The 25,891-nt window shown below is 39.5% G+C and overlaps 1 protein-coding gene across 3 annotated transcripts in view; it reads right to left on the bottom strand.

Moving 5' to 3' along the window:
- GRB10 (growth factor receptor bound protein 10) overlaps positions 1 to 25,891 on the bottom strand; it is a 152,780-nt gene that overhangs the window by 32,762 nt on the left and 94,127 nt on the right. For all 3 annotated transcript variants that reach the window (XM_085305465.1, XM_085305463.1, XM_085305462.1), the window contains one exon: positions 24,278 to 24,419. In XM_085305465.1, coding sequence (XP_085161591.1) covers positions 24,278 to 24,419 — 142 coding nt within the window. The remainder of the gene's footprint in view (positions 1 to 24,277; positions 24,420 to 25,891) is intronic.

The raw sequence follows: 25,891 nt of genomic DNA, 5'->3' as shown, positions 1-25,891 counted from the left end.
CCAGCAAGTCTTGACTCATATATGCAGATTTCACCCATCAAGTTTGTTCAGACATGAGAAACATACTAGTAGTGACGTAACTAAAAAGAAAGTTAAATTGAAATGTATGTATCTTGCACATGCAGAAGTAGTGATTTATTACAGAAGGCACCTACATAACAGGCAGGTACACTAAGATTATACTTGCAGTTTTCATTGGAAATGATGAGATCATTTTTTCCAGAAAGCTTTCTATTTTCAAAACTCACAGGCTCATGAGAGCAGAACCAAAGTCACTGGAGAAACAGGGAAACGAAAGAGCTTTCAGCTACAATCAGTTAGCTTGAAGCTGCTGAAGACTCRAGCTCCGCAGGCAGGTTATCCTTGAACGGCTATTTGCCTAGTTCAAGAGGTAACAGGAAAGGAAGCATGTGCTTCCTGAAGTTTCAAACATTTGGTAAAGAAAAGCTTGTAAGCAGGCTCTGTGCCCCTCTGACAGGCCAGCAACTCCGTCAAGCCCAGCTACCCACTGGAGTACCATCCAGTTCCCCTTACTTGCCTGGCAGCATTAAGGCAGCTTTGTAAGACAAGAGAATTTTAAGTGCTGCAATGAAATAAATATATAGGTCAATCGAATGGCTCTTTTTTGCCTCCTCTGTTACACTACTCATGCAGGAGAAAAAGCCCTTCAGAAAAAGAGCAGCAGCAACAGCAATAAATTGCAGATAGTACCACTTAAATACAAGTCATTAGGCAGTACTTCCTTGTTAAAAGAAAATATTCAGTTATTTGATCACTGTTTTTTTCCTGCATATAAGCATAAAACCCTAGGAAATACTGAGGTTAAGGTTCTCATAGCAACATTAACTCTCTCATCTGGCATATACTATATTTAGGTACACATTTAACAGCCTATGAACAACAAAGGAGAGCAACTGTAAGTGCAATATCTTCGTCTTTGACTTTCATATTTGGAACAACAATCTTAAAAACAAATAAAGTCTAACAGGCTAATTTGTCAATGTTATAAAACCCTGATCCTGTCCCTCTTTGCTGGGTTATCAAATTTTAAACTCATTTCTAAGACTCTGAGAAACAACTGGACCTTGATGGAAATCGGAGTATCATCATATGTTCAGTAATCATCATACAACGATATTACAGTCATAAAATTTGCCAAGGGCTGTACCATTGAGACAGATGTGGGGAATTACAGTAGTATGGGCAGAGAAGGACAGGGCAGGATTAACAGTGAATTATAATATGCACGTATAATTGGATGGCTAGTGCTTCAGAATCGGTCATGTCCAAACGTTCAGGGCCAGATGAGCCCCAGGTAATTTTAGAGAGTTAAATCCCTTTTGTAGCAAAGGGAGAGAGATGGGGTAAATTAAGATCTAAAGCACATGATAAAGGCATTTGTGTGCCTCTGCTAACTGCAGAGGGAATTTAGGCTCCTAAATCCGGACTTCAGTTGAATGCCTTAAGCTATATTGGCTGAATTCAAGCCTCAGTGACTAATCAAGCAAACATGTCTCTCTGCACTATTGGCATAATTACACACYGCAATTGTTGGCATTCGAGCTTACAAGAAAAAAAAAAGTGTGTGATGTTGCATACACACAGAACACAGTTGAAAGAACTTACACAGTGAGAACCTGAAGTACTATTAAACAGTGAAAACAAACCTGAGCTGTAGCATTATTTTATTTCTCTTCTACAAAATGGTTGCCTTTTTCCTCCTCTCTTTCAAACTCACGTATGAAAGTGGTTATTTGCATTGGAGACACTTGATGAAATCTATACTCATTATCTGGTTTTATCTTCTCAAAACTACTATTACGCTCTGTATAGGCTTAGGCTTGCATAACAATTCCACTGAAGCTTCTTCAAAAAGCCCAGCTGTTTACATGTGAAGGTGTGAAGTGCGCAGTGTGCTTTTAGGAGAAGGCTGTACAGAGCACATTTTCAAGGCATAAGCACTGCCTGCATGAAGAAGAGATTTATTCTAACATGCACTCACATACTTGGAGACTGAAGGTTTGGAAACTCTAAGTCAGTTACACTGTAATTCCATATTTTATAAATAAATAGGAGAATGCAGTTTTAAGTGATACATGCCTACAGATAGACACTATACTGCCTTTCTGACAGTATCCCCAAAAGCTATTTCATGTACTCTCTTTCCCACCTTGGTTTATTGCTCACGTGTTCAACTAAGTCATCTGACCCATCTGACATTTTTGCGTCTTCTCACTTTATTCCTCATTTGCCGCTGATTTTTAGGTAAAAGGAGAAAGACCGATTTTCCATCCTTGTTACAGAGTAACAACAATTCTATGTGAATTTTCTTGAAGCTTCTGSGAATTTCCTGGGTATTCAAAGTGAGAAAGCCTCAGAAGGAATTTAGATGTACTCTGAAATGGTATCAACCTGCAGAACTGGGAAGGCAGCCCAGCAACTGCCAGCTCTCGCCCAGGCCCAAAACTGGGTGTCCAGCCTCTTCATGCGGCCACATCTCACTTGCCGTCTTTGTCCGCGTCCTTCCCCACTCAGCATTTTCCATTAGTTTTGATCAGGAGTCTGTAAATGAGTTCCTTCTCTCCGTGTAGCTCCTCCCGACAGCAAGTGCTTTTCAAGCAAAAATCCTTTCTAATTTCTAGATCCTTTATGAGAGGAAGAAGAGATAGGTACAGACGCTGTAACACTCCTTTGATTATGTAATGAAAGGCATTAAGTTGCATTGCGTTGCTGGCATTAACCTTTATCTTTCATACATTTTGTTGTGTAATTTATCCCTAGATAGTTTGCAATGTTCCTCAGCTGTGCTTACAAAATGCATTATTTATTGTCTGAATTTGCTCCAAGAAAAAGGTTTAGTAGAAAAGTTCTTGCAAACACAATTTAGGTCACAAACAATCCTAGAAAGGATAATACAAAGAAAAAGCCATGATAATTTCTTGATTAAAATTCTTAAGTAACCAAGCTAGTTACCGAGTATTTTAAATTGTTTTACCGTTATAAATTATTCTTTAGAAAAGGAATTATTACCACATCTTCCTTGCTGTACAGGCTTCCAACCACAAGAACCACATTAATTTGAAACTTGGCAGACGGCATAACAAGACTCCGGGGAACAGCCTTCCATAGGATTTAGAAAAATGGTGCGGGTCCTGATGACTTGAATGGCTATTTCTTTCCCAGTAGGATACTGGGACAATTGCAGCTGAGGCACTTGCCATTTGAGCACCCAGGCCAAGCTGAGAGCCAGAAAGCCATTTCAGTATAGGGTCCAGCAACATACAATTAGCTTCCCATCATGATTTACTATTGTCCAAGTGCAACTTCCACATGGGTAGTCTGAAAAATTTCCCTTCCCCCTCATGCTTATTTGAGGAGAGCACAGCAGAGAGGTTACAGAGCAGAAAACACAAGCACCATTAAGAGTTGGATGGACTGAACTCCAATCTTCAACTTGCATGCGCTAGTCCAGCCACGTATCATTAGGAAAGAGACCAAAGACAACTTCTGAAGATGTCTCTGAAAACTGAGGATTAGCATTCAAAAATCTGTGCATTTTTAATATATGGGAAAATCTTTTGGGCAGTGACTGCTTTTTACGTAATATAATAGAATCCTGGGGTTTTGACTGCGGTTGATAATAATAACAGAAACAAAACAAAAAACAACAAAAACCCAACAGTCAGGGATGATGCCAAATATGCTATATTTGGACCTTGCAGAAAACAAACACGTTATTTTAAGGACCTGCAGTTATGAAATTTGTCTTCAACAACTGCAATCCATTTTACCTCATCTGATAACAAAGAAAAGTTAGCAAGCACTGTACTTTTGAGACCCAAAAGATGTTGACCTGGACAGAAATTACAAACTTAAAATGCAATACAGAGGTAGACAAACATATACCCTTTTCCCACCCTTCTCTCTCTTCTCTCCTCCCTTTCTCCAACAGTAAAACACAAGGAGAGAAAAAGCAAGGGCTTTGAGACCTGAGTTTGCTCCCCAGTGTTGACAAGTGCAGAGTTTCCTAAGGCTTTCTTTGCAGCCCTGAAAGCTAAAAAGAAATTAATGAAAACAAGTTCTCAGCAGAAGCCCTGGCAACTGGGTCTGACCATTCTTGCCAGACACGGCAATATCCAAATAAAAATATGTGTTTTCATGAACATACAGAAGTGCATCGGATTAAAAGCAATGCTCTTTTGCCACCACTGATACCCCAGATCAGAAAGCTGTAATCAAACTGCAGGGAGAAGTGGTGAGGCAGCTGGAAACAAACCCCCCAAAATTAAATATTTTAAGAAAAACTGTATGAACTTAATATGCACAGCTTGACCAGAAAACAATCGAGGATGGTATAGCACTTGGGGCCACGATTACAGGGCAACACCGAAACAAATAAACATATAAACATATAAAGATGAGCAACTCAGAGTAGTGGAAACGGGATGAACTGGAGCAAGAAAAAGACTCCTAGCTAAGACGAGATATACGCAAGGAACCACCATTTAATGACGTGGACCTGAACTATAAAGGTCTCCAATACATTATCTGAAACTCCCAGAGTGCAGCATACAGAGCGCCTGCATGCTGAAAATCCTAAAAGCTCAGGCACAACTTGGAGTTACAAATTTCTTGAACTTTGRTAGCATCGGCTGAAACTCTCAATAGTTCCCTCTCCCTCCCCCGAAAGGGCCGAGTTCTTACTGCTCCGGCAGTAAAAGCAGGGCGCTTTCCAACAAATGGTTCACAGGCTTAACTACGGTAGCATGGCAAAGCGTGGCAAATGCCCAGYCGTCAGGTCCTCCCGCGACGTACAGCCGTCAGCGATATTGCTGAACTTCCCGTCTCCCAAGTTACCGGCACGGGAGGCCAGCGATTTCAAGCGGAGGAGTATCGGCTAGTGGCTGCTGACTGCAACTTCCCAGTTTGTCACATACACGAATGCTTTACACAGAGCTGCTCATGTCGGGCAAAAATTTCTGAGCCACTGTGTAAGCATCAGCTGAGTGACCAGAATTAACCACCTATAGATTTTAGCCCAGGAAAGGTTATGTCAACAGGAGAAGAGGCCTCATGTTATCCTCTCCCCAGTCCATGTACAGTTCTCYGTTTCAGCAATTGCTTTAATGGGAAATATCTCCATAAAAACTGCTCTGATGTTTTATTATTGGTAATTTTACATATTAGAGAATAATAAGGTCTGCCCTTTATTCAAGAATAATTTATCAAAGGTTTCCCAGGCTGATGCAAAACCTGGGGATATGCATCAGGACTAAGCTAGATATTCTCCCTTGAATGCACTAAGCCCCATGCAGATCTCACTCCATTTCAACYTGCTGAAGAGCTACTCATGTTCAATAATTAAAAAACAAAAAGAGAGAAAAATATTGGAGAGAAAAAAAAAAACACCACAACCATGATCAGTATACAATGTCTAACCCCCCTATTTGGGTTCACTTTTATGCCCCCTTCAGCCTCGCATGCTATGGCAGGACCAACTTATGAACACCGATACGAGTTTCAGATCCCCGGCAAGCRTCTCCTGACTTCATCTGTCCTGCCCTCCCTCTCCGGGGCTCCCTCCGAATCATTTCATATACTCCTTCCTCCAAGTGGGGGCACTAGAAACAAAAYAAAAACAAAAACCCCACACAACCCAACCCTCTGCTTAGCTTGCAGGGACAAATTCCCTGCTGCCATGGTTACCACTCCAACTTCTCCAGTGGAACTAGAAATAATAATAAAAAAAAAGAAAGAAAGAAAGAAAAAGCCAACTTCCCCGAGAACAGAAGGCTATATAATGTTAGCTCTGCTTCCCTCYCCTCACTCATCATTGTTAGCCACTAAATCAGCTACATCTGGCATATTTAATTTGGACTAAATAAAATGTCACTAATTAAAAAGACGCCGAACAAGCAATACATGACATTCTGGAAACAGAGCGCTTAGTTAGAACATAGCCTATTAGGAAATGAAAGGATTCAGCCAGGTTTTACTGAGAAAGCTGAGAAACAAAGGCAACTCAATGGTCCTCGGTAGGATCGTACTCGTAACAATATCCTCTGGAAGTTCTCCCTCGCCATCTAGGTGTGCAGAGGTTTCCCACTGTTAACTCCTGCAGCAGCAGTGGCACAAAAGCAAAGCAGTCAGCTCGGTGTATACGGCATTAGTGGGCTGGAAATCCTCAGCGTGTACGCTAACATTCAAAAAGAAGGTTATTTTGCCCAAGCTGTGATGAAACATTCAGCAGACACCCACACAGGAGGCTTTAAAGCGCCCATGGCCGTGGAAGCCCCTCAAAGCGGTAACAGGCTCGCCTCTCCTCTCCTCTCCCACTTCCTCCATGCCGTCCAGGAGAATGACCTGAAGTGTGGCACACCGCTCCATCAGTCTGGCTGTCCTTCCTCTCCCTCAAATGCTCTCCTCAACCTGACCTTGAAGACTGACGTGCCAGTTCTCTGCATCTCTTGTGATGGGTCACATCACTGGGGTTTTCTCTCAAACGTGAGTGCTGTATCATTGACCAAAATACCCACTTGTTCAGAAGCAGCTCCTCTTATCTTGACATCCGTGCATCTCCCCCATCCCGAGTGATTCACATTGTACTTTTGCACCACATTTACGCCTTGACAGGTGGATTATCAGTAGGTCCGCTGCTGCTTATGAAACAGACTTCAGCAAAAAGCTTCACTGAAACACATAAATCTCATTTCACAGCCCTTAAAACATTTTCCATCATCTTTTTTGCCAGTTGGTTATGTTTCATTTTTAAGTTGTCCCACCGTTTGTGGCTTCAGGAAGCCTCTGAGCAATTTCGTTTTAGTGTCTCCAAGACTGAGGATTTTCCAGGAGAAGATATCATCTTCTAAGTACGCTGCTGCAGGTCCTCAGCATTTATAAATGAACAGCTGGTTCCTCTCTATTTTTGCTCAATTATGAATTAGATCAAGTATTAGGGTATATTTTGGTTGCCACTGCTTAATTTCATACTTATATGTGGCCAAGTAAGATTCAAACATTCAGCACAGAAATCCTCTCAAAATGTCAGTCTTAGCAGAATTCCTACAAGACATTTAAGTGGATCATATTGATAATGTATGTATTAGGCAGCCAGAGTGTGTGCGAAGTAAAACGAGTACTCTTCCTAGAAACTTCATATTTATAAATGAATTAACAGTAGGCTTTATCCTCACAATTCCAAACAACTCTAATACTAGGACGTAACACGAAGGTGGTATATTTCAAAATCATCAGGCCTTCCAGCACTTCCCCCCCCCCCCATTTTAAAAGTTTAAGAACAATCTCTTATACAAATAGTGCAGAGTTACACAAATATCATCATACTTAACTAAAAGCATTAAAAATCTAGTGAAGCCTGATCAAAGTTTGGGAACTCTAAATGGTTCTTTTCCTAGGCTCTTTCATCAGTATTTTCCCAAGCCATAGCACAGTGGTTCAAAGATCTCTTTAAGTACAGTAAGTGTTTCAGAAAYACCTGAAGTCAGTTTGTCAAAGGCTGATGAACTGACCAAAACCATTTAAGTCTAAATACAAGGTAGTGTGCTGAAATCAATGTCATAATAAAAAATGCTTCCTAATATAGAACCAGATAGCGTAACTATAGAGATTTGATGCCAAATCTTGCAGGAAAGAAAATGCTACTTCTTCATTCAGCATCTGCTTCAGATTATTTTCCATGGAAGTCACTGCTGCTCTGGAGCTGTCAAGACACAGCCAGCTTCCAATTAAGCCATCTTATCTTTGAAGTTCACTGGAAGCAGAGCTTTCTCCTCCCTAWAGGCATCCCCCTGAAGGTAGATAATCTAAAGTAATTTCCAAATGTATTTATTCTGTGTCGTCCAGTCAATTAAACATMTTGCACCAATGTGATCGACGAGCCTTCTAAGTGAAAAGCTTATGCAACAGTTTTCACAAGATTCCCATTAAACATTTAAAATAATCAGCTGCATCAGACAAGAATTTAGATCCGAATAGCTCACATGCCTAGTTTCTTTGTTTAGCAAAGGCAAATGAATGTGAAAAAGATCCCTGGAGGAACAGATCAAATATTGGGTGAATCTTTTCTTTAAGACAACAGACATCAATCCCTAGAAACCAATTCTGCCTGGTATTAAGTGGGGAGTCCTTTCACAACAGCCTCACTACTGTAACTTAGGATGGAGACATCCACTATTTGCAAGACTCAGAAAAAAAATAACAAGAGATTTGACTCTGTATTTTTACATGTTATATAAAACACACATAACAGGCATCGTTATGTTCAAGTAGGACTCCCTCTTTCCTTTCCCCCTCCCTCTCAATTATTGTCAGTAAGTCAAAGAAACCCATCGTGCAAAAAYACTTTATTTCCTTCCTGGCACAAATAACAGGATCTTTTAGAAGGATTTTGATGGCACTGTATTTTGATCATGGATCTTCTTGAAGAATTACGCTGAGAAAAATCTAGTTCCCTGAACTAGAGTGCAGAGGTCCCTGAACTCTCAAACTGAACCAGAGAAACCAAAAGAGAATGTAAAGGTGCTTGGGTCAAATTTATTGTGCTTTTCTCCAGCTTATTTTTTTCCAGATTGACTGCCATAAGGTAGATCAACTTTTTGTTATCTTTCTTATTCTGAGGTTTCCCTTTCCATGAGTTAATTCCATTTCCATCCAAAATAAAGCATTTTAAAAAGAGCGTACACTTAGCAAACAGGCCTAGCTATGTAAGAACAGCTTTAAGAAGACTGGGCTTTAAGTGCCTAAATACAACTTAGATCAACATATAACAGAGAAAATATAAGCATCTCWGTATACGGTCCTGGAGTACATAATCTATTCAATACCTTTTCATAGCCAAAATCACACACTATAAATAWATAAATAAAAATAGTGATTTTTGTTTAAATAGCTTGCTTACTTTATGAACTTGAGAACTTATTAAGATCTGCTGGCTTTGAACTATATGTTTATTGCTGTCCTTCATGTAAACTAATAACATACACTCAAACTTCATTCCACAGATTTCAACTTGCAACAATTACCTCTCTTTTATTCAATCACCATAKAGAATTTCTTAAGTTAAATGTAGAGTTGTATGTGTCAAAACTATTTTATTTTGAAATGAAATCTGTCCATTAAAAAAATTTGTTAAATTAATTTCAGATGTAYAAAAAACATTCTGACTTCAGCAAACATATCAAATTCTGATCCATCACTAATTATTTATTCATTCCTCTAGAGATGACTCCATATGCAGAAAAATCGTTATTGCCCTTTTCAGCTTCAGAAGGCTGTGGGTTTTGATGCTCAGTTAGTATAACAATGTTCCTAATTGAAAAAAAATCTGCCTTGCTTTTTGTACAAAGTAGAAAAGTGACACAACGTTTGCTTCTTCCACCACTCCCTCATATTACTGCACAAGAATACACATGCAAAAGTAAACATTTTTGCAGAGTGTTAACAAAAATAATAAATTGTACTRAAACTATTTTCAGTTTCTTATACATTCATCAACACCCATCAACAAAATAGACATTGATCAGACCATCTTATAAGTGTAACTTATAAGAAATAATYGGTTTTGCAGGTTTGCTACCCAGTTACTCCAGGTTCTTCCTTCAGTGCATCCAACTGTACAGAAAACAATSCAAGCTTGGTTGCTATCCTTGCATCACCTTAGGCTATGTCAACCTATATGCTTTTTTAATTCCACTTTTTGAAACCCAACAAACTAGCCAGAGCATCAGCTTATTCCCAGATATACTATGAAAATTGCATTTTAAAGAATAATTGAAAAGGTTCATCCTATTCTACACACATCATATTTCTACTTCTACAGAAGTGGCTTAACCTTTTCTGTAAAGACCTTTTTTTTCATGTGTATAGATTCAATTAGAGAAATCAGCAGGTAGCTTCACTCTGGAGTTCAACACTGAAACCACGTTGAGAAGATAAATTCAGCTTTTCTATCTAAAACATCAGAGAGACATCATGATGACTTTGATAGTCAACTGGGAAGATAATTAAATTGGGGCATCAACCCTCCCTCTTCACAAACCARCTTGCTTGTTGCATATACACGTATCTGTTGAAAACTACTCCCTCTGATATCTGCACRCTACATACTGAAATTAAAATACTAAGCAGACAGGCAGAAGAGCATAGACTTTGATTGACTTGTACAAAAACGTGGTTATACACTGACTACTTTTCATAGGCCCTTAACAGATGACAGAAAAATCAGCCCTACAGCATTCCTCTCTGCCAAGCTCTTTCCAGATAAACAAACTCTGCTATTTCTGCCATGTGAARTAATTGATGAGGAGGGTGGCCATTTAGCAGAATGGTCAATAAAAGCTTTTCTGATTAGAAACAGAGGCAGACTTGCTTGTAATTGAACAGTCCAGTAACTTAGGRAAGGGCAATAATACTCTCCACCACATACCACTAGCTAGTTTGTGCTGTAGCCCACCCAACCTACATATCAGAGGTGGTCTTCACTTTAACTGTTGTTATCCACTTCAGTTTAAGTATGAAGTCTGCACTAATCATCTAGGTTCCTACTACAGTCAACAGAAAGAGGTACTTCAATTAAACTTACCTTTTTCTATAGGTTTGATACCCTAAAATGGCACAAGTGTACTCCAGAGGTACTTCTCTATCTCACCATTGACTACAGACACTCAGAAAACAAACTCAAATTAGAGACTTAATGCTTATATGACTAAAGGTCACAAAAATAAATCTTACCCAAAGGCTGTATAAAGACAATCCTGTCCCTTGACAGGGGAAAAACTACAATAAACGGTTGCATACTACTACATCCCCTTCTCTCTTTCACCTTAAAAGGCAGGAAGTATTATGTAAGATTTGCTTTGTATTGATTTTTGTTAGAAAGTTTTGTTTAGCTTTTACTACAGGATAAACTTAAAAGCAAATAGATAAAATTCCTTAAAGAATTCTTTGTCCCTGAATAGAACAACAGAACTTGGGGGATTAGGTGGAGCACACACAAAGTTCCTGTGGTTAGATGGGAGACTGAGCAAACAAAATGCTGAATGAAGCAACTCCCAAAACTAGCACTGAACCCACAAGTTCTTTTTAAAGCGAAGCAAGAAGCTACATGAAGAGGTCTTTGAATGGAAGGACAGTAAAAGACTGGGACTATCTTGTTTACCTTTAATGTGTCTGTTAGCAGGGGTCTAATAATTTAAGGGTGATTAAAGCAGACTCCTTGTCAGATCATACGTGTGACTTGTATGTTGAGTTCCAGCCAACTGCTGATGCCAGCATGCTCGACATCATGACAGACACAGAAAGGTGAAGAYTGTATCTCCAGCAAAAAATTCCAGTATCCCTTCCCAAAGTTAAAGATTTTCATCTAAGTTTTTGCAAGCTGAGATATAAGAAGGGGTTATCTATATCTGGGTGAAACAGCTACACTAGATACGTTCATTATTTCATTCACGTATTCATTTCCATATAACTTTCCAGCAAGAAAAAATGCCACTGCATAGAAAGCCATAAGAAAACCATAGCCACTACCTGTCTGATGTAGGTGAAGACCTCTGAGTTTGTCTTGCAGTAGTGCACATCCTTTATAATTTAATATGTGATCACTATAAGTATTTAATTCCAAATATTGGTAGTTCGACTGCAGCATTCAAATCCAAACATGTTTTGCAAATGAAGTCAAACACAACCTTCTTAAATACTGCTAGAGTAACCCAAAATATATCATCACAGTTCTAGTAAAAAATCTAAAATAGACTTTTTAATATAAAAATGTTTCTATATTTGTTTAATCTTTATCTAAAGAAAAAGAGAATCAGCATCAAAGTTCTTCAAAAGTCTTTTAAAAGGTCTGCCAAGTCACTGCAGCAAGACTGTGGCCTTGTGAAAGTTTTCACCAACAGAAGTGCTTTTGTACATAAATAATTGAGGAAGTCTTCTTATATCAGGGTCAGAGTTGTGCTTTGACACATAGGTCTAAACCAAGCAATCTAAGCCATTACAAATTCAGACTTTAAATACCTTCTCCTCAAGTATTTTTATTATTACATGTATTGAAGTCAATGAGACTTCACTAGCTGGCTATTCCGTTTAAGTAGCTTGTCACACTATTCAAGAAAAAAAAGTTTAGTTTCTACTTCTCAAATTTATAGCTTTTTAAAAGAGAGTTACAACACAGTTCATGGAGAAAAGCGATCAATTCCTTCACACTCCTCTTCATCAGTACTCATATGCAGGCATCATCCCTAAGTAGCATCTCCAAATAGTTTGCAGCTGAATGTTCAGAAGAGAAAAATTTGTTAGTAGAGATGTAATTAATTATGTAAAAATTAGAGGTTGCTGCAAACTCATAAAGGAACCATCAATGCAGTCTCTGTGATTCATGTCTGGTATTATAAACTTCCTTTTTCAAAATTACTTTTGTCGGAATTTTATTAGGATCTCCTCTTCTTTAACGACTGCTATTTGAATGTAGGGTGATTAGCATTTGCAAGGCTGTGGCTTAGGAGAAAAACAAGGCCTTTGCATCCACATCATCTTCAACCATTTGGCTTGACAGGTATCGGTTAATAACCACAGTTTTTACAGCTGCACGTTAGAGAAGGCTTGAGAAAGAGGTGAAGAGGAGAAACTGATGAAAGTGTGTTTACRGTGCTGTAAGTTTTCACCATCTTCAGAAAGGCTACATTATTTACTTATTTAATGCATAAAAGTAACGTATAGAAAGCTTTCTATAAAGTTCATTCAGCTCTTTTATTTTAATGGTTTTATATGTCAACATAGCAAAGTCTTTCAACTTAGGCCCATTTGGACGTCTGCTCGATGGATGAACTGTTAGACACTCAAAGCCAGCATCTACTGCACAAGCCATTTCCCGACTCACTGAAAGACTCCATCATGCCCTCACCCTGTCTTTTTTCTTGCAGWATTTCCTGCTGTAGATTAAATCCTAAAAATTTCTCCCAGAGGGCGACTTCTGGAAATTGCCCAAGTGCTGTTCTACACAAGCAAGAAAGGGGAAGCAGTAATGAAACCTTACAGAGCCAGCAAGCAGTGCAACCTTGGGCAGAGCACTAGCTTAACTTCTTGTTAGCCAGAGCAGCGGTCGCTTCCCCTGCGCTGCTCTAACGTAGCAATTAAGTACTCCTCAAGGCTATGCTTAATTAGCCTGTAAGCAAATGCTCATGCATAAGTTGCATGCAGTACAACGCAGAATTAAACGTTCGCTGAGAGAATAGGGAAAATATATTATAGGTACGTTTGCACAAATACAGTTTGCTGCCTCCTGACAGCTTTCTTATTAATATTCTAGAAAACATTAAGAAATGTGTCACACTGCTTAGAACTATACATTCGTTCTCCTTGGAGCTGAAGTCAAAGATTTCCTGCCACCCCCAGCTGATGAGCTTTCTAGTCCCCTTGAAACAGTAGTCTATCTAAGCAGAAAGAGAAGGATTTAGATTTTTATCTGCTTATTAAGAAAAAGTCCCCAAACAAACTCTGCCAGGAGACCAGGATGAAAATCATGACAGATAAGGATGCTCAAAGATAAATAAAAAGTGTAAACAAAACTTTCACCAGTGTCTTAAAAAAAACCAAACTGGATCCATGTTCAGGAGCAAAACCCACCCATGACCCCTCCCACGAAGCATGCAAAGGAGGAGATTAATATTAGGATCTTCAATATATTTAGTATCTTTTGAACACTGCAAGTTCAATGGCATCAAATTCAAGCACAGCAAGTACATCTTCCAGTGAGACGTTAGACGTTACTTAGGGCTGCCTACCAGAGCACATCCCTCTGACAAGGCTGTAACACAAGAGCCAAGGCTCCGTCACCATCTCACTTGGGCAGGTTTTACAAAGCTTTGCCAAGCTAGAAAATTTGTTAAAGAAAAAAGTTCAAAGATCAACCATTAAAAAAGTATATCTGCAGAACCAAACACCATGTAACACGGAAAACAACTTTGAAAACTTCAAATGCGAGGTTTTATTTGTATGATCAGCTCTTGCTCTTCCTGTAACAATAGCTGTGCCTGCTGAAGAAGAGGGTGATTTCTTTATATTTAGTCTTTTCATCCTGCTCCACAAACCATTTGCAAGGTCTGTGAAAACACCACAAGTAATCTTCTGATATTCTCATATATATGCACACTTGTACCACTCAAAAATAACACTGTTCTGGAGCTTGGGACAACTCACTACAGAATGTTCTTAAAATAGAAGCATGATATATTTCAACACTAAAACTGTATACCTGATGCCTGTCACTCACCACACGCCACATCTATAGTTTATTCTACAGATCTGAATATTTTGGCTGCAGATGTCTGTGAGGATTTTTATAAGATCTGGAAATACCGTGGTCTGCTAGCTTTCAGGGGATTTTAGTAGGCCATGGAGAAAATAAGCATGACCAAGTATGATGAGCTAAAGGGTGATTAGTTGCTCTTAACAGCTTGCAGGCAAGGACAAGCTCAAAAAACAATGCACAGAAGCCCAAGGTCAAATTGCCTGTAAAATTAGGTCTTACTATTTTACYATCAGAGTGCTTGTTGTTTAGCTCAGAGCATTATTTGTCATAGTGATTTGCATACTGATCTGCAGATCCTGATCTTTTAACTATTTTTCCTTAGAGATTAATTGCTCCTATTCTTGTTGCCTATTCTGCCAAGGATAGTAGGAAACAAGATTTTTAAAAGTGAACTACAAGGTGAGAGGAAGAACATGTGCAAGACTACCATGTATATAAGTTTCCTCTGTGGCTGCAGGGCACAGATATTCCGGGCACTTTAAGCTGTTTGCTTACGGTCAGGGCCTCTGCGGCTGCCGAGCATACTTCAGCGAGTCTGATGCCTCTTGAAAGGTCTGACGCCTACTCCTAAGGCATTACACAACCACAAGGTGCAGATGTTGGTATTCCAAGATTTCTGGACACATGGTGCACACTGCTGACACAGGTCATCTACAGTGCYAGGGAGTGCTGGAACCACTCACTTAGAATGAATATATGCTATATCTAAATATCCCTGGAAAAACAGAGCAATTCTCGCTCTGGCCAGACAAGACATCTAGGCAGACAAAAAGGATGGGTTTTTTTGCTGTTAACAACACTTCACTTATGCCAAATCTGCAGAGACAAAAGGTGCTTTATCCACGCTACCCAGAAATATTCCATGCTCAGTAATGGACCTCACATCCAACTTCCAGTTTGTTGCTAACCCAATTTGCTTTCAAACGCTATTCATTTCCCCCCTATTCTGAAGCTTATTAATAGGAGAAAAAATCAAGCAGCCATGCTTCATGCCATAATGAAGATATTTCCAACTCTGTTGCTTCCTGAATTGCAGCAGAAGGAACTGGCTCCAGTAACCCTGGCAGCAGCAGGGTCTGTCATGGGAGGGAAGAAGCAATCCTAACGCCAGTAGAGAAACGTGACATGTCACTTTTATGAATCAGTGATCACTTGCCTTTCAACAAATTCAGATTTAACTTGGGTACAAGTTATGCAAATTTTGTAAATAATGTTAAGATTACAGCCAGGCTGAAGTTAAGATTGAAGAGACTTATATTAAACACAATCATTTTTTAGAACAGAAATTCTGCACTCCTATTAGGAGAAAGAATAATACAATAAGAATTAGATAGTAATAAGGAGACTATAAATCAAGAGAGCAGAGAATTGAAACTTATCTCACAATGATTTAATTAACTCCGCAGCATTCTTCTAATGCAAAAATTTTATTAAATTCTAACTAACATGCTCTCCATTTAGGAAGCGGAACAAAAATATATACGCAAACTTTAGAGCAATGCATAATTATCTAATTATCATGCCAATGAGCTTGCAAGTTCATTCTTCCTCTACACTTTCACATACAAATACTGCATAAGCRAAGACCAAAGTTTCTAGCATATTTCCATTCTAAATGTGGGCACAGCTCACTGCCCAGGTAATTACAGCTTGAAGAAGCTTTTCTCCTGCTGAGAATGAATATCATTACTCCTAATATTTAAGCAACCCACTGTTTTGACAGTTTGAAAGTGAACACGCTAAGCACTGGCTTTGCCTATTGTCCCTAGAAGCATATTCCAATAAACAAGCCAAAAACTGGGTGCCTTCCCAGTCCTGCACTACGCATGACCATGTTATCTGGCAGGTGATCACGTGCAGTTCAGCTGTGGGTGCCTGTGCCACTCTAAAGGCTGTTTCAGCTCAGCTCAGATTTCAGAAAGGACCTGGTSGTCATCTGCCTGTCATTGGCCATGACATGGTGCCACAAGGACATGGAGGACACACAGCAGGGGTTAGTCAAGGCATCTAACCTATGCGTAGGTGCTTTCTTGCACCTGTCCTWACACTGAATAGCAGAGGTCCAAAAGGTTTCTATCTTAAATGCCTGAAGCTGACCTGAATCCACACCCTAAGTCCTGACAGCATGGACTGGAAAGGAGAGCGCTTAGGCTCAACATAGCTGCACCCACTGTGTTGACTAGATCCTTCAAGCCTTTCAGTGTTAAGTTAGAATATCTCTGCTTAATCTTAACCATTCACTTACAGTATAATTAGAATCACTCAGTACATTTTTTTTTAATTCCCTACTGCACTGATGTTTATGCCAAAACCCACCTCCGTCTGCTCATTAGGAATTAGAATTTCTCTCATCTTCCTTTTTCCCTGCGCTCTCAGCCTGCAAGCTTCCGAGCTCTTTCAATGCCTGATCGAAGCACAGTATAGATAATGTATACTGTACCGTTATGAAAATTATAGCAAGAATGAAATTAAATAATAGAAATCATGTAAGGGCACACATAACTAAGATGCACATACAAAATCTAGTGTGAATATACTAACATACAGCCACTACAGTGTATACTACAGTATTGCTCAATATTTATACAAAGCATTCCTAAAGGCTAATTGCAATGGCGCTACTACTGCAAAACAGTTTTTAAAACAATTACATTATCGCGTTCGTGAACCCCTGTGGCACTGCCAGCACGCGTACAGTAGCGCAGATTTGGGCCCGGCTCATCCCACTCTGCGGAGCGCGCCTGGTCCCACTCTGCCAGACCAGCATCCCTCCGGCGCGCTGCTGCCGGTCCCTACCCAGCAGCCCTCCGCCGAGCACATTTGCGCTGCTGGAGCGTTGCTTACTAGTAGAGAGCCAAAATGCTCCTGGGAGCACGGCCAGGTTTGTGTCATTAAAAACAAAACCCAACAAATAACATACTTCTGAGTTTGAATGCGAGACATCCTTAATATTTCCAGTAATTCATGTTTGGACTATAACTACTGTTCTGGCATTTTCCAAAAGCAAGAATAAAGAGACGCATTTCTTTCTTCCAAGCCCCTTGATACAACAGGCGCGAGGAAGAAGAAATAGCAGCTTTGAGTCTGTTTTGGTCCCAGTCCCTGGCAGAGCGCGGCGCTTCGGCTGGAAAGCCTACACACCCATCGACAGAGCGGAGGACCGGCTTTTGTCAGCTTAGCCCAGCGGAGCATGGGCTTTTCTTCAGCAACGAGGGAATCCAACCTCCTAAACCACATGAGCGCACCCCCAGATTTCTCCAGTAATAATGAGATAACATGTCTGGGTTGCACAGGTGACAAGGACAGACGCAACAGGCTGTCTTTCCCACACTGTGGACTTAGTAGTTGTCTGTCTGTTTTTATTTATTTATTTATTTATTTATTTATTTCCGCTAATTTCTCCAAATAAGAAGAGGCACATAGGGAAGTGCAAGGTCTGTGAGATCACAGCTCCACAGCAGAGGCCTGATCTTCCTCAATTTTGCCCTAATGCAATAGCAACTTCCTTGAAAAGGGCATCCAAGTTAAACATAAGGCAGAACTACTTCTACATGATTTATTTTTTTAGCTTATGAGTCCTCCTTTGAGGAAAGATTTGAGAAAATTGTGATGTACCACAGCAGACACTCATGGAAACCTGTATTTGGTTGGGACAGAAGAAGTATCTGTATCTGGACCTAAGGATTTTTTTATATTAATCAAGCTACAGGATTTGGCCTGCTTGGAGGAAGTAAAGCCTTGTTGACTCTCCTGACACCAACATTTATTTTCAGCAAGTAATGTTGCTGAAAGCTATTTAAATACAGGTTTAAATACCAAAYTTGCTATTCATCATATATGCAAAATCTCATTTGATACACAAATTTTTCATTACGCAAAGTTCATATTTTTATAGAGCTTATCTTTCAGAAATCAACATCTCTGTCTTCAAAAGAGYCAATATAAAAGTTTTATGGGAAGAAAAATTACAAAATGCATATAGTAACATGCAATTAAAACAATTAAAACTAAAAAGTCTGTTTATAAGAGTTCCTCTGAAGGGCAACTAAATCTAGGAAAAGGATGACATTAATTCAAACCCATGTGGGAGTTAATTTGCTAGAAAAGAGTAAATAATTTTGGTACATCAAAATGCCATTTGGAAGTYTGCCTGGGCTGTATAGAGGGGGGATGTGAGAAATTTGCCCTATTTTTACAGCTGAAAGCTTCATTGACTCACACAAGATACTTTAGACTAATATCCTGTGGCATTGCAGTGACCTACATGTAATTATTGCATACTTTTTCCAAAATATTTGTACACAACCAGAAATTATAGCCTAAGTTACCAACTAGTTYTTAGTTTATACCAGCAACACAAAGATGGACTTCAATTATGGTAATCTAGCTGTCTGATGTTTTTAGCGATCTTCTAGACAAATGTTTGGTTTTGGTTTGGTATAATTTTCTAGTTACTGTTTTTCTTAGACAAACATATTTATCCTGTTAAGTAAATGATGTTTGAAAACTTTCAGCTGTCCTTTCTCCCACCCCGCAAGCCTTGTCCCCCTCAGATGTGAAGAGATTTCATGTTTGTGTGCACGTGCACGTCTCCGGAGCACAGATGTGGGGAAGAGGAAAAAAAATCAAAYGCTCTTGGAACGCCCCTGGCATTTCTGCTGGAAGATTTCCATTCTCCTGCCCCTTCTACCCTCATTTCCCAACACAAAAAGCAGGAGAGCACAGATCTGCTGAAGTCTCACTTGGCTAGTAAGCGGGCTCAYGGCCTGCCCGCAGGATGCTTGAAGGAACTCACGTGGCACGGAAACAAGCGCTTCCTGCGTCAACCAGGGAGCTCCCCGRGTTTACTCAACTGTTTGCTTGCTACTTTAGGTTAAAAAACAAAAACAGAAAACCAACCTTAAGAGCTTTCTGGCAGATACTGCTTGAAGGGTCATAATTTCTCCAAAGAGAAGACATCGGAGGTGTCTTGCCTACCACACAAATAGCTTGTGCAATTACAACACTTCATGTAGTTCTTTTTCTGAATTATTTACTGACTCAGTATTGTGACTGGTCAGCTCCTCACACCCATGTACTCCGTAGCTGCTTGATACTATTACTAAAGTGTCAGTGACGCTAACTTTTATATACTCTGTGCCATTCAGCACAGACATGCTGATCTCTAAAATTTCTCTCTAAGAAATTTAATTCAAAATGGCTGTTTCTAGCTGCAGAAYGGCAATTAAATGATTACACCACTGAACTTCATAGGAACACATATCTATTCAATTACAATTCATATTTTTACCTCCTAACGCTACAAACGTTCAGTCACACAGCTGCATTAGCCCAGACCCCCTACACTGCAGAAGTTGCTTGATGCAAGATTGCCTTCGCAATTTCATCTAAAGGTTCACAGCAGGGTGAACCTTTCAGATCTTCTCAGTCTATCACCATTTAATTATATGTTAGTTAATCAACCTGCCTACGTGCTTTAAAGAAAATCAACAATATTTTTAATTAAGATTTTTTTTTAAAAAAATATATATCTGAAGTTTTTTTTTTTAAAAAAAAAGCTTACTGATGATTTCAATAAGCCTTGCATTCTAGTTTTACATCCCAGACCRACACCGATGCTCTCCATTAGATGATTATCCCCATTTGTCAACATATGTTTTTAGTTTTGAAGAAAGCCGATCAACACAGTATACAAGCAAAGACTACAAAAGCAGCAGATCGTATYGGAGACCTGGACCGCAGGTAGATTTGGCCTGGACTTTGCTATAGTCCCAGAAATGCCTGTCTTTTGTTTTCTATAGAGGGCTCCTTATTTCTCACCGTTCTCTCAGTCTTCGGGGAGGCAGCGGCTGTGCAAGCACCAGCGTTAAAAGCAGTGTTCAGTGTCTGACTGGCAGCACAGCTAGAGGTGGCATGCTGCTTCCTGCTGAGTTGAAATCAGTACGGTCACCTGGCAGACCTCAGAAAAAAATGAACTGATCCTTGAAGTGTGCATTTTTCTGGGTAAAATGAAGAGAATGGTTTATCTTCATGAGAAAACAAAAACYGTACCTACTGCAAAAAAGCGAGAATGGCTTATTACAGCTAATTTTATCTGCTTTACCAGTGAAATATCAAGAAGGCATCACGAAAAAAATGGACAAATAAGCAGTTTCTCGGCTAATTTAAGATTTTTCCCTTTTGAAAAATCAAAAAAATCAACACCCTTTGTAGCTGGGCAAAGAAAGAACGCGAAACAAATGCAGAGCAGCATATAAGCAATATTGCAAACCACTTGTTGAAAAAAAGCAGTGGCAACTGGAAGAAAAAAAAGAATTGAGGAAACAGATCAGAACTGCCTTGACAAAAAATAAGTCTCAGGCTTCAGCTATGCTAATAAAGTTGTGCCAGTAAAAGCAGAAAACATCAGTTTTATTTTCATTTTTATCACAAGATTCATGCAGATAAACTTACAGCCTGGAAGCTCATTTATTTATTAACTCTTTCATTCACACATACAACCCACTCCTATATGGAACAACATACCAGAAATAACTTTTAATTTTATTTTACTTAACAGAATTTTATTTCTTTACACCCAAGACAGGGCAATTTTACATGAGAGCCTTCTGTGTATCACAGGACTGGATCTTTAAATTTCCCTTGCATTACCGCTAAAAGCTTTTTATCATTGCAGGGTTGTGTTTAAAAGTCACTCAAAAATGAGAGTGAGTCGTTCTATGAGCAGCAATACTAATGACACCTCATTTCTTATAAAGCCATATCACGCATTCTAACTCCCTGGTGACCCCATTTTTTTTCATACAATCAGAAGAAAAAAAAGAAAAATCCTTTCTTTTCTAGAATCTTGGTTCCTTCTCAAGTCCGGTTGAGCAAACGGGTAACATTTCTTCGCAGCCATGTGCATGTTACCATTTCTGGTTACAGCTGCTAGGGAACAGCTTCTAGCAGTACAGACTGGAGCTGCTATTCGCCTGTTTACTCCCACAGGGTCCACAGGCACRAAGGGAATGACTTTTCACTAACACCTTGTATATGCCCTGTAATCAGAATTGGCTCATTCCAATCTGCAGTTTTAATTCCTTACTTTATACTCTGCAAGCAGACACCCCTAAATTAAGCATCATTTTGTTTCATCTTGGTTTGCTTTTAACATTCTGAGTTCAGAGTTTTCATTTATACTTTTCAAAATACAGCCAATTTTCACTAAATGAAATGCCAGCCATTAAAATGTGCTGTTGCAGTTCTTTAACTAAACTCATCATGGACTTTGTTAACTAAGAGTTTAGATTATATCYATGGACATTTATCCAAGCAAGAGCATATCCGAAAATAATTTATTCAAATTCCCAATCTTTACATTTTTTTTTTAAACTGGAAGAAAGTGGAATGATGATAACATTTCCTAATTGTCTCGGTTTTTATTCTTGATGTTTAGCAGACTATTGAATGGAACTGGATTAAATATAACTAAGTGCCACATCTATGAAGAAGCTGAATAGRCATATTTATTATTATTCACAAACACCTCACATTTAAAATTGACGTATTAAACAAAAGTAAAGCTTGTCCTCATGAAGAACACGAGCTTACCCCTTTATTGTTACTTTTGTCCATCGACATTTTAAAACTAGAGGATCTTCTTTCACTTTTGTTTCTTTCTTTGCTCTTTCATTACAGAGGAGAAGAATGCTTCCCTACACTTCCCTCAGCCCGAGCCACAGTGTTTCTCATCCGCTGCCAGTCAGCTGATAAGCTGAAACGAACAGTGTCTTTACATCTATGGAAGAAGCCATTATTTTCTAACACACTCGGGTTCATTTCCTACCCTACAATTTTTACCACTACAATGGCTTGTCTTTGACTGAAAACTTCAGCAGCAAGCGTATCTACTCTATATAAATAATGATTTCATTTTAGGCCTTGCAAAGGCTTGTCATAATTTTTCATGTTAAAATTAAATAGATTACAAAAAAAATATAATTTAGAAAAAAATCTATTTTTTTCTATCTTTACAGTAATCTTTTTACATACGTTAAAGGATTTTTTAAATTTTTATATTTAAGTATTCTTAAACCACTAGTTTCTGAATTTGATCAAAATCTGATGCACAGATCATTTAGGATTCATAAAGCTTTACAGAACAATCTTTTGGGTTGCATTTTGGCTAATTTTATTAAAACTTAAAGCTAAAGAGCAAATAAYCCCTGAACTAGTGGAATACTGGGAAAGATAAGTGTAGTTTCGCCAGTAACTGTAGTTAGTCTCAAGAAGGCAGTGATGTTGTTGCTCTGTTTGCAAGCACCAGGAGTCACAAGACAGGTCCCCAGGATTTTGCCTCCTTCAACTCCAAGCACCACTCCCCGGCAAAGCAGCTCATCTCAGCGCTTACCCAGGCGTCAGATCGGGGGCCTGTTAGCCATTACGTGTTGAGGTACATGAGAAGTACARTAAAACCAATGAAGATGCATGGCATCTTTCAAGAAAGCAGACAGCTATTTTTAGAGAGGTGTAACACGAGAGAAGGTGCGAGGACGCCCATCACGGTCTACTGCATGCAGGTGAACTGCCCACCTCCACCGTTTATCAATCAGAGTGGCCACAGCAGCAACGTACAGGCTAATTCAGCAGAGTGATACCAAATGTCTCCACACCTTTGGGTACTCTAGTTCAAATCCTCAAATCCTTTCTGAGCCAACAGTTAGTATCTTTTCATCCCAGTGTGTTTCAGTACAGTTCACAAAATAAAGCTTTTGAGCCCAACCTCAGTCTTTAAATGTGTTCGAGGATTAATACAAAGCAAGCGAGATGGTTCTGTCTCAGAGAGTTGAGAGGAATGGAGAAGAACAACTCTTCAAAGTGTCACGGAGATGCTTATCACCCTGAACCATGGGAGTGCTCCACTGGGCTATCTTCACGGTAAAGCTCTCTTAAAAAGAGCCACTGAGCCAGCTTTTCATGGGATATTCTGCTCTTCAGTGCTATTACAAGGAGACCTGCACAGCTGCATGCTCTAGGAGTATTTTACTTTTGGAGAAGTTTCATGAAAAAATGCAAAATAAAGTGGCACTATGTCTCAAGAAAGCAGACAGTTACTTGCAGAGACAATGAATTTAAACCAGAAGCAGGCACATAGAATATGCAGTATAATATACCTAGATGCTGCTCCAACCCCAAGCCAATCATCCCGACTTCAGAAATAACAAGTTATTACCTTAGGTAATGAAATCCAAAAGATATTAGGCACTATTGCTTCATTCACAACAAACGTGTGTTACCTGAAAAAGACCTGCTTTATTCTCACAAAAACACTTTATCCTTACAAATCTTTTACAGATTTGAATCATAGAATCATAGAATCAGTAAGGTTGGAAGGGACCTCTGGAGATCATCTAGTCCAACCTCCCCACTCAGCAGGGTCACCTAGAGCATGGTAGACAGGGTTGCATCCAGGTGGGCCTTGAAGAKCTCCAGAGAAGACGACTCCACAACCTCTCTGGGCAACCTGGTCCAGTGCTCTGTCACTCTCACAGTGAGGAAATTCCCCCTCACAGTCAGGCGGAACTTCCTGTGCTTCAGGAAGTTGTGCCCATTGCCTCTTGTCCTGTCACACGGGACAACTGAAAAGAGTTTGTCCCTGTCCCCTTGACACCCTCCCTTCAGGTACTTATACACATTGATAAGATCCCCCCTCAGTCTTCTCTTCCTCAGGCTGAAGAGGCCCAGCTCTTGCAGCCATGCTCATAGGGCAGGTGCTCCAGCCCTCTGATCATCTTCGTAGCCCTAAATCCCGGTTGCAAGCAATATCTGGTTGCCAGTGCTGCTCTAATCACGGATAAAGTTTAAAAAYGTTTCTAGTTATCCTGAAATTTTCTTTCTGCCTTCAAAATGACACAGTCCACTATGGGTTTGAATGTGAATGTTTGACACACAGCTTTGTTCCATACTCACATGCTTACTAGCAGGTTGACTCGGAGGTAAAGATCCAGGGGCCAGCACTGGAGAACTTGCAGGACTACAGAGTTCTGGAAATGGATTTGGTATGGCTGGCAAAGACGATGTTCTAAATTGCTGTTCTTCCTCCTGTAGGCGTCTACAAACATAGAAGAACTAAGCATCAAGAGGAGCAAACCAGCACCATCCTACTCGGATCTCCTGCCCCACCGTTAGATATGTTCATACTGAAGAAGAGGAATCAAAATCACTCTTTAGCTAAGCAACTACCTTACGATTACAGCAACTGCAAGCACAAATTAGGTAATTGCCTGTGCAAAATGACCAGTCACGCATATGCGCTTGTTTTATTGCTTATAACTTGGTTACTTGGGTGAATAACTGAGGTAATCGTGCACATAAAATAAATAGAAATAGCAGTCTATACCCTCTGTAATAAGGGCTAGCTTACAAGCTTATGCTGTGTGTGTGCCAGAAAATCAGTTAAGCTCTTCCAAACTGATATAAAAGAGGAGGACACAACTGCAGTAATTTAGAGCCAAACCACACGGACCTGCAAACAAATGTATGAGTAAAGTCATTASGATGACCAATATGAGATACCATTTCTAAGCAACTCAGCACTTCCTGGAGGGATGGAAAGGCAAAGACTCAGCTAGAACAGTAACAATTACATCCTCCTAGCYTATGCTAGTTGTAATGTTATAGTTCAGACAAGTTCTACACACAYTTCCCAAGACAGATCTCACAACTTCAAGTAGGACAGTTCAAAGTCCCAGTTTGCCTTCTCCAACAAAAGAAAATKAAAGCCTACCAGTTACCGCAGAAAAGATATGTAAAGATATTGGAAAGGTATGAGACCTATTCATGAATGCATACACACACGCATTGCTTTAAGTTTTCTTATTGCTARTGAACTAGCACTGAGGATATACTACGTGACTGTTCACATCAGGCCTATCCACACTCCTTTGCAGAATCCGCCAYCTAGTGGCAATCCACAAAAGTCTCCAAAGTCAGTCAACTCCTGGATTTGGGATAGGGGAACCATTAAAAACTAAGCATAGTTCTCATTTTTTCATATTCTTCATCCTACTGCGTTCAGTCAACAGACTCTTCTTCAGCCAACGGTGTGAAATCTGCTCCACAGATTCCACAATTTAATTTCCACGTTATTCCAAGAATCAGCTCTATTGATTTGTTTGTTGCCATAATAGCAGGTTCCAGTCACAAAAATGAACTGTGCAAATGACTAATCTGCTTAWTTTTTCTTGCTGGCAGTTCTGTACAGTGTAAGATAAAGAATGGTGCCATTTTTCTTCAGTACAGTAAATTTAAGGTATTGGTAATCAGTTAATAAACAGCCATCTGTATTGCACGTTTTTGACTAGGTGCTTGCGCCAACCCTCATTATAAGAAGTAGAATTAAAGATTCAGTACAATTAGAAAGGCATGGCTTTCTTAAAATGAAATTTCACTAGTGTATTCCACTCTGCCTAAACTGCTGCAGTATATCATTTACCACATTACTGAGATATAAATAAGCCTGTACTCTAAAGTGAATCACCACAATCAACTATTCTGTTCTGGCTCTGGACAAAGAAATAGTCA

This window comes from Rhea americana, unplaced genomic scaffold (genome assembly GCF_003343005.1).
Source record: "Rhea americana isolate MKP2758 unplaced genomic scaffold, rheAme1 scaffold_220, whole genome shotgun sequence".
Taxonomy (NCBI): Eukaryota; Metazoa; Chordata; class Aves; order Rheiformes; family Rheidae; genus Rhea; species Rhea americana.
The sequence above is the reverse complement of the archived record's forward strand: the minus strand, read 5'-3'. Positions and strand labels throughout refer to the sequence as shown.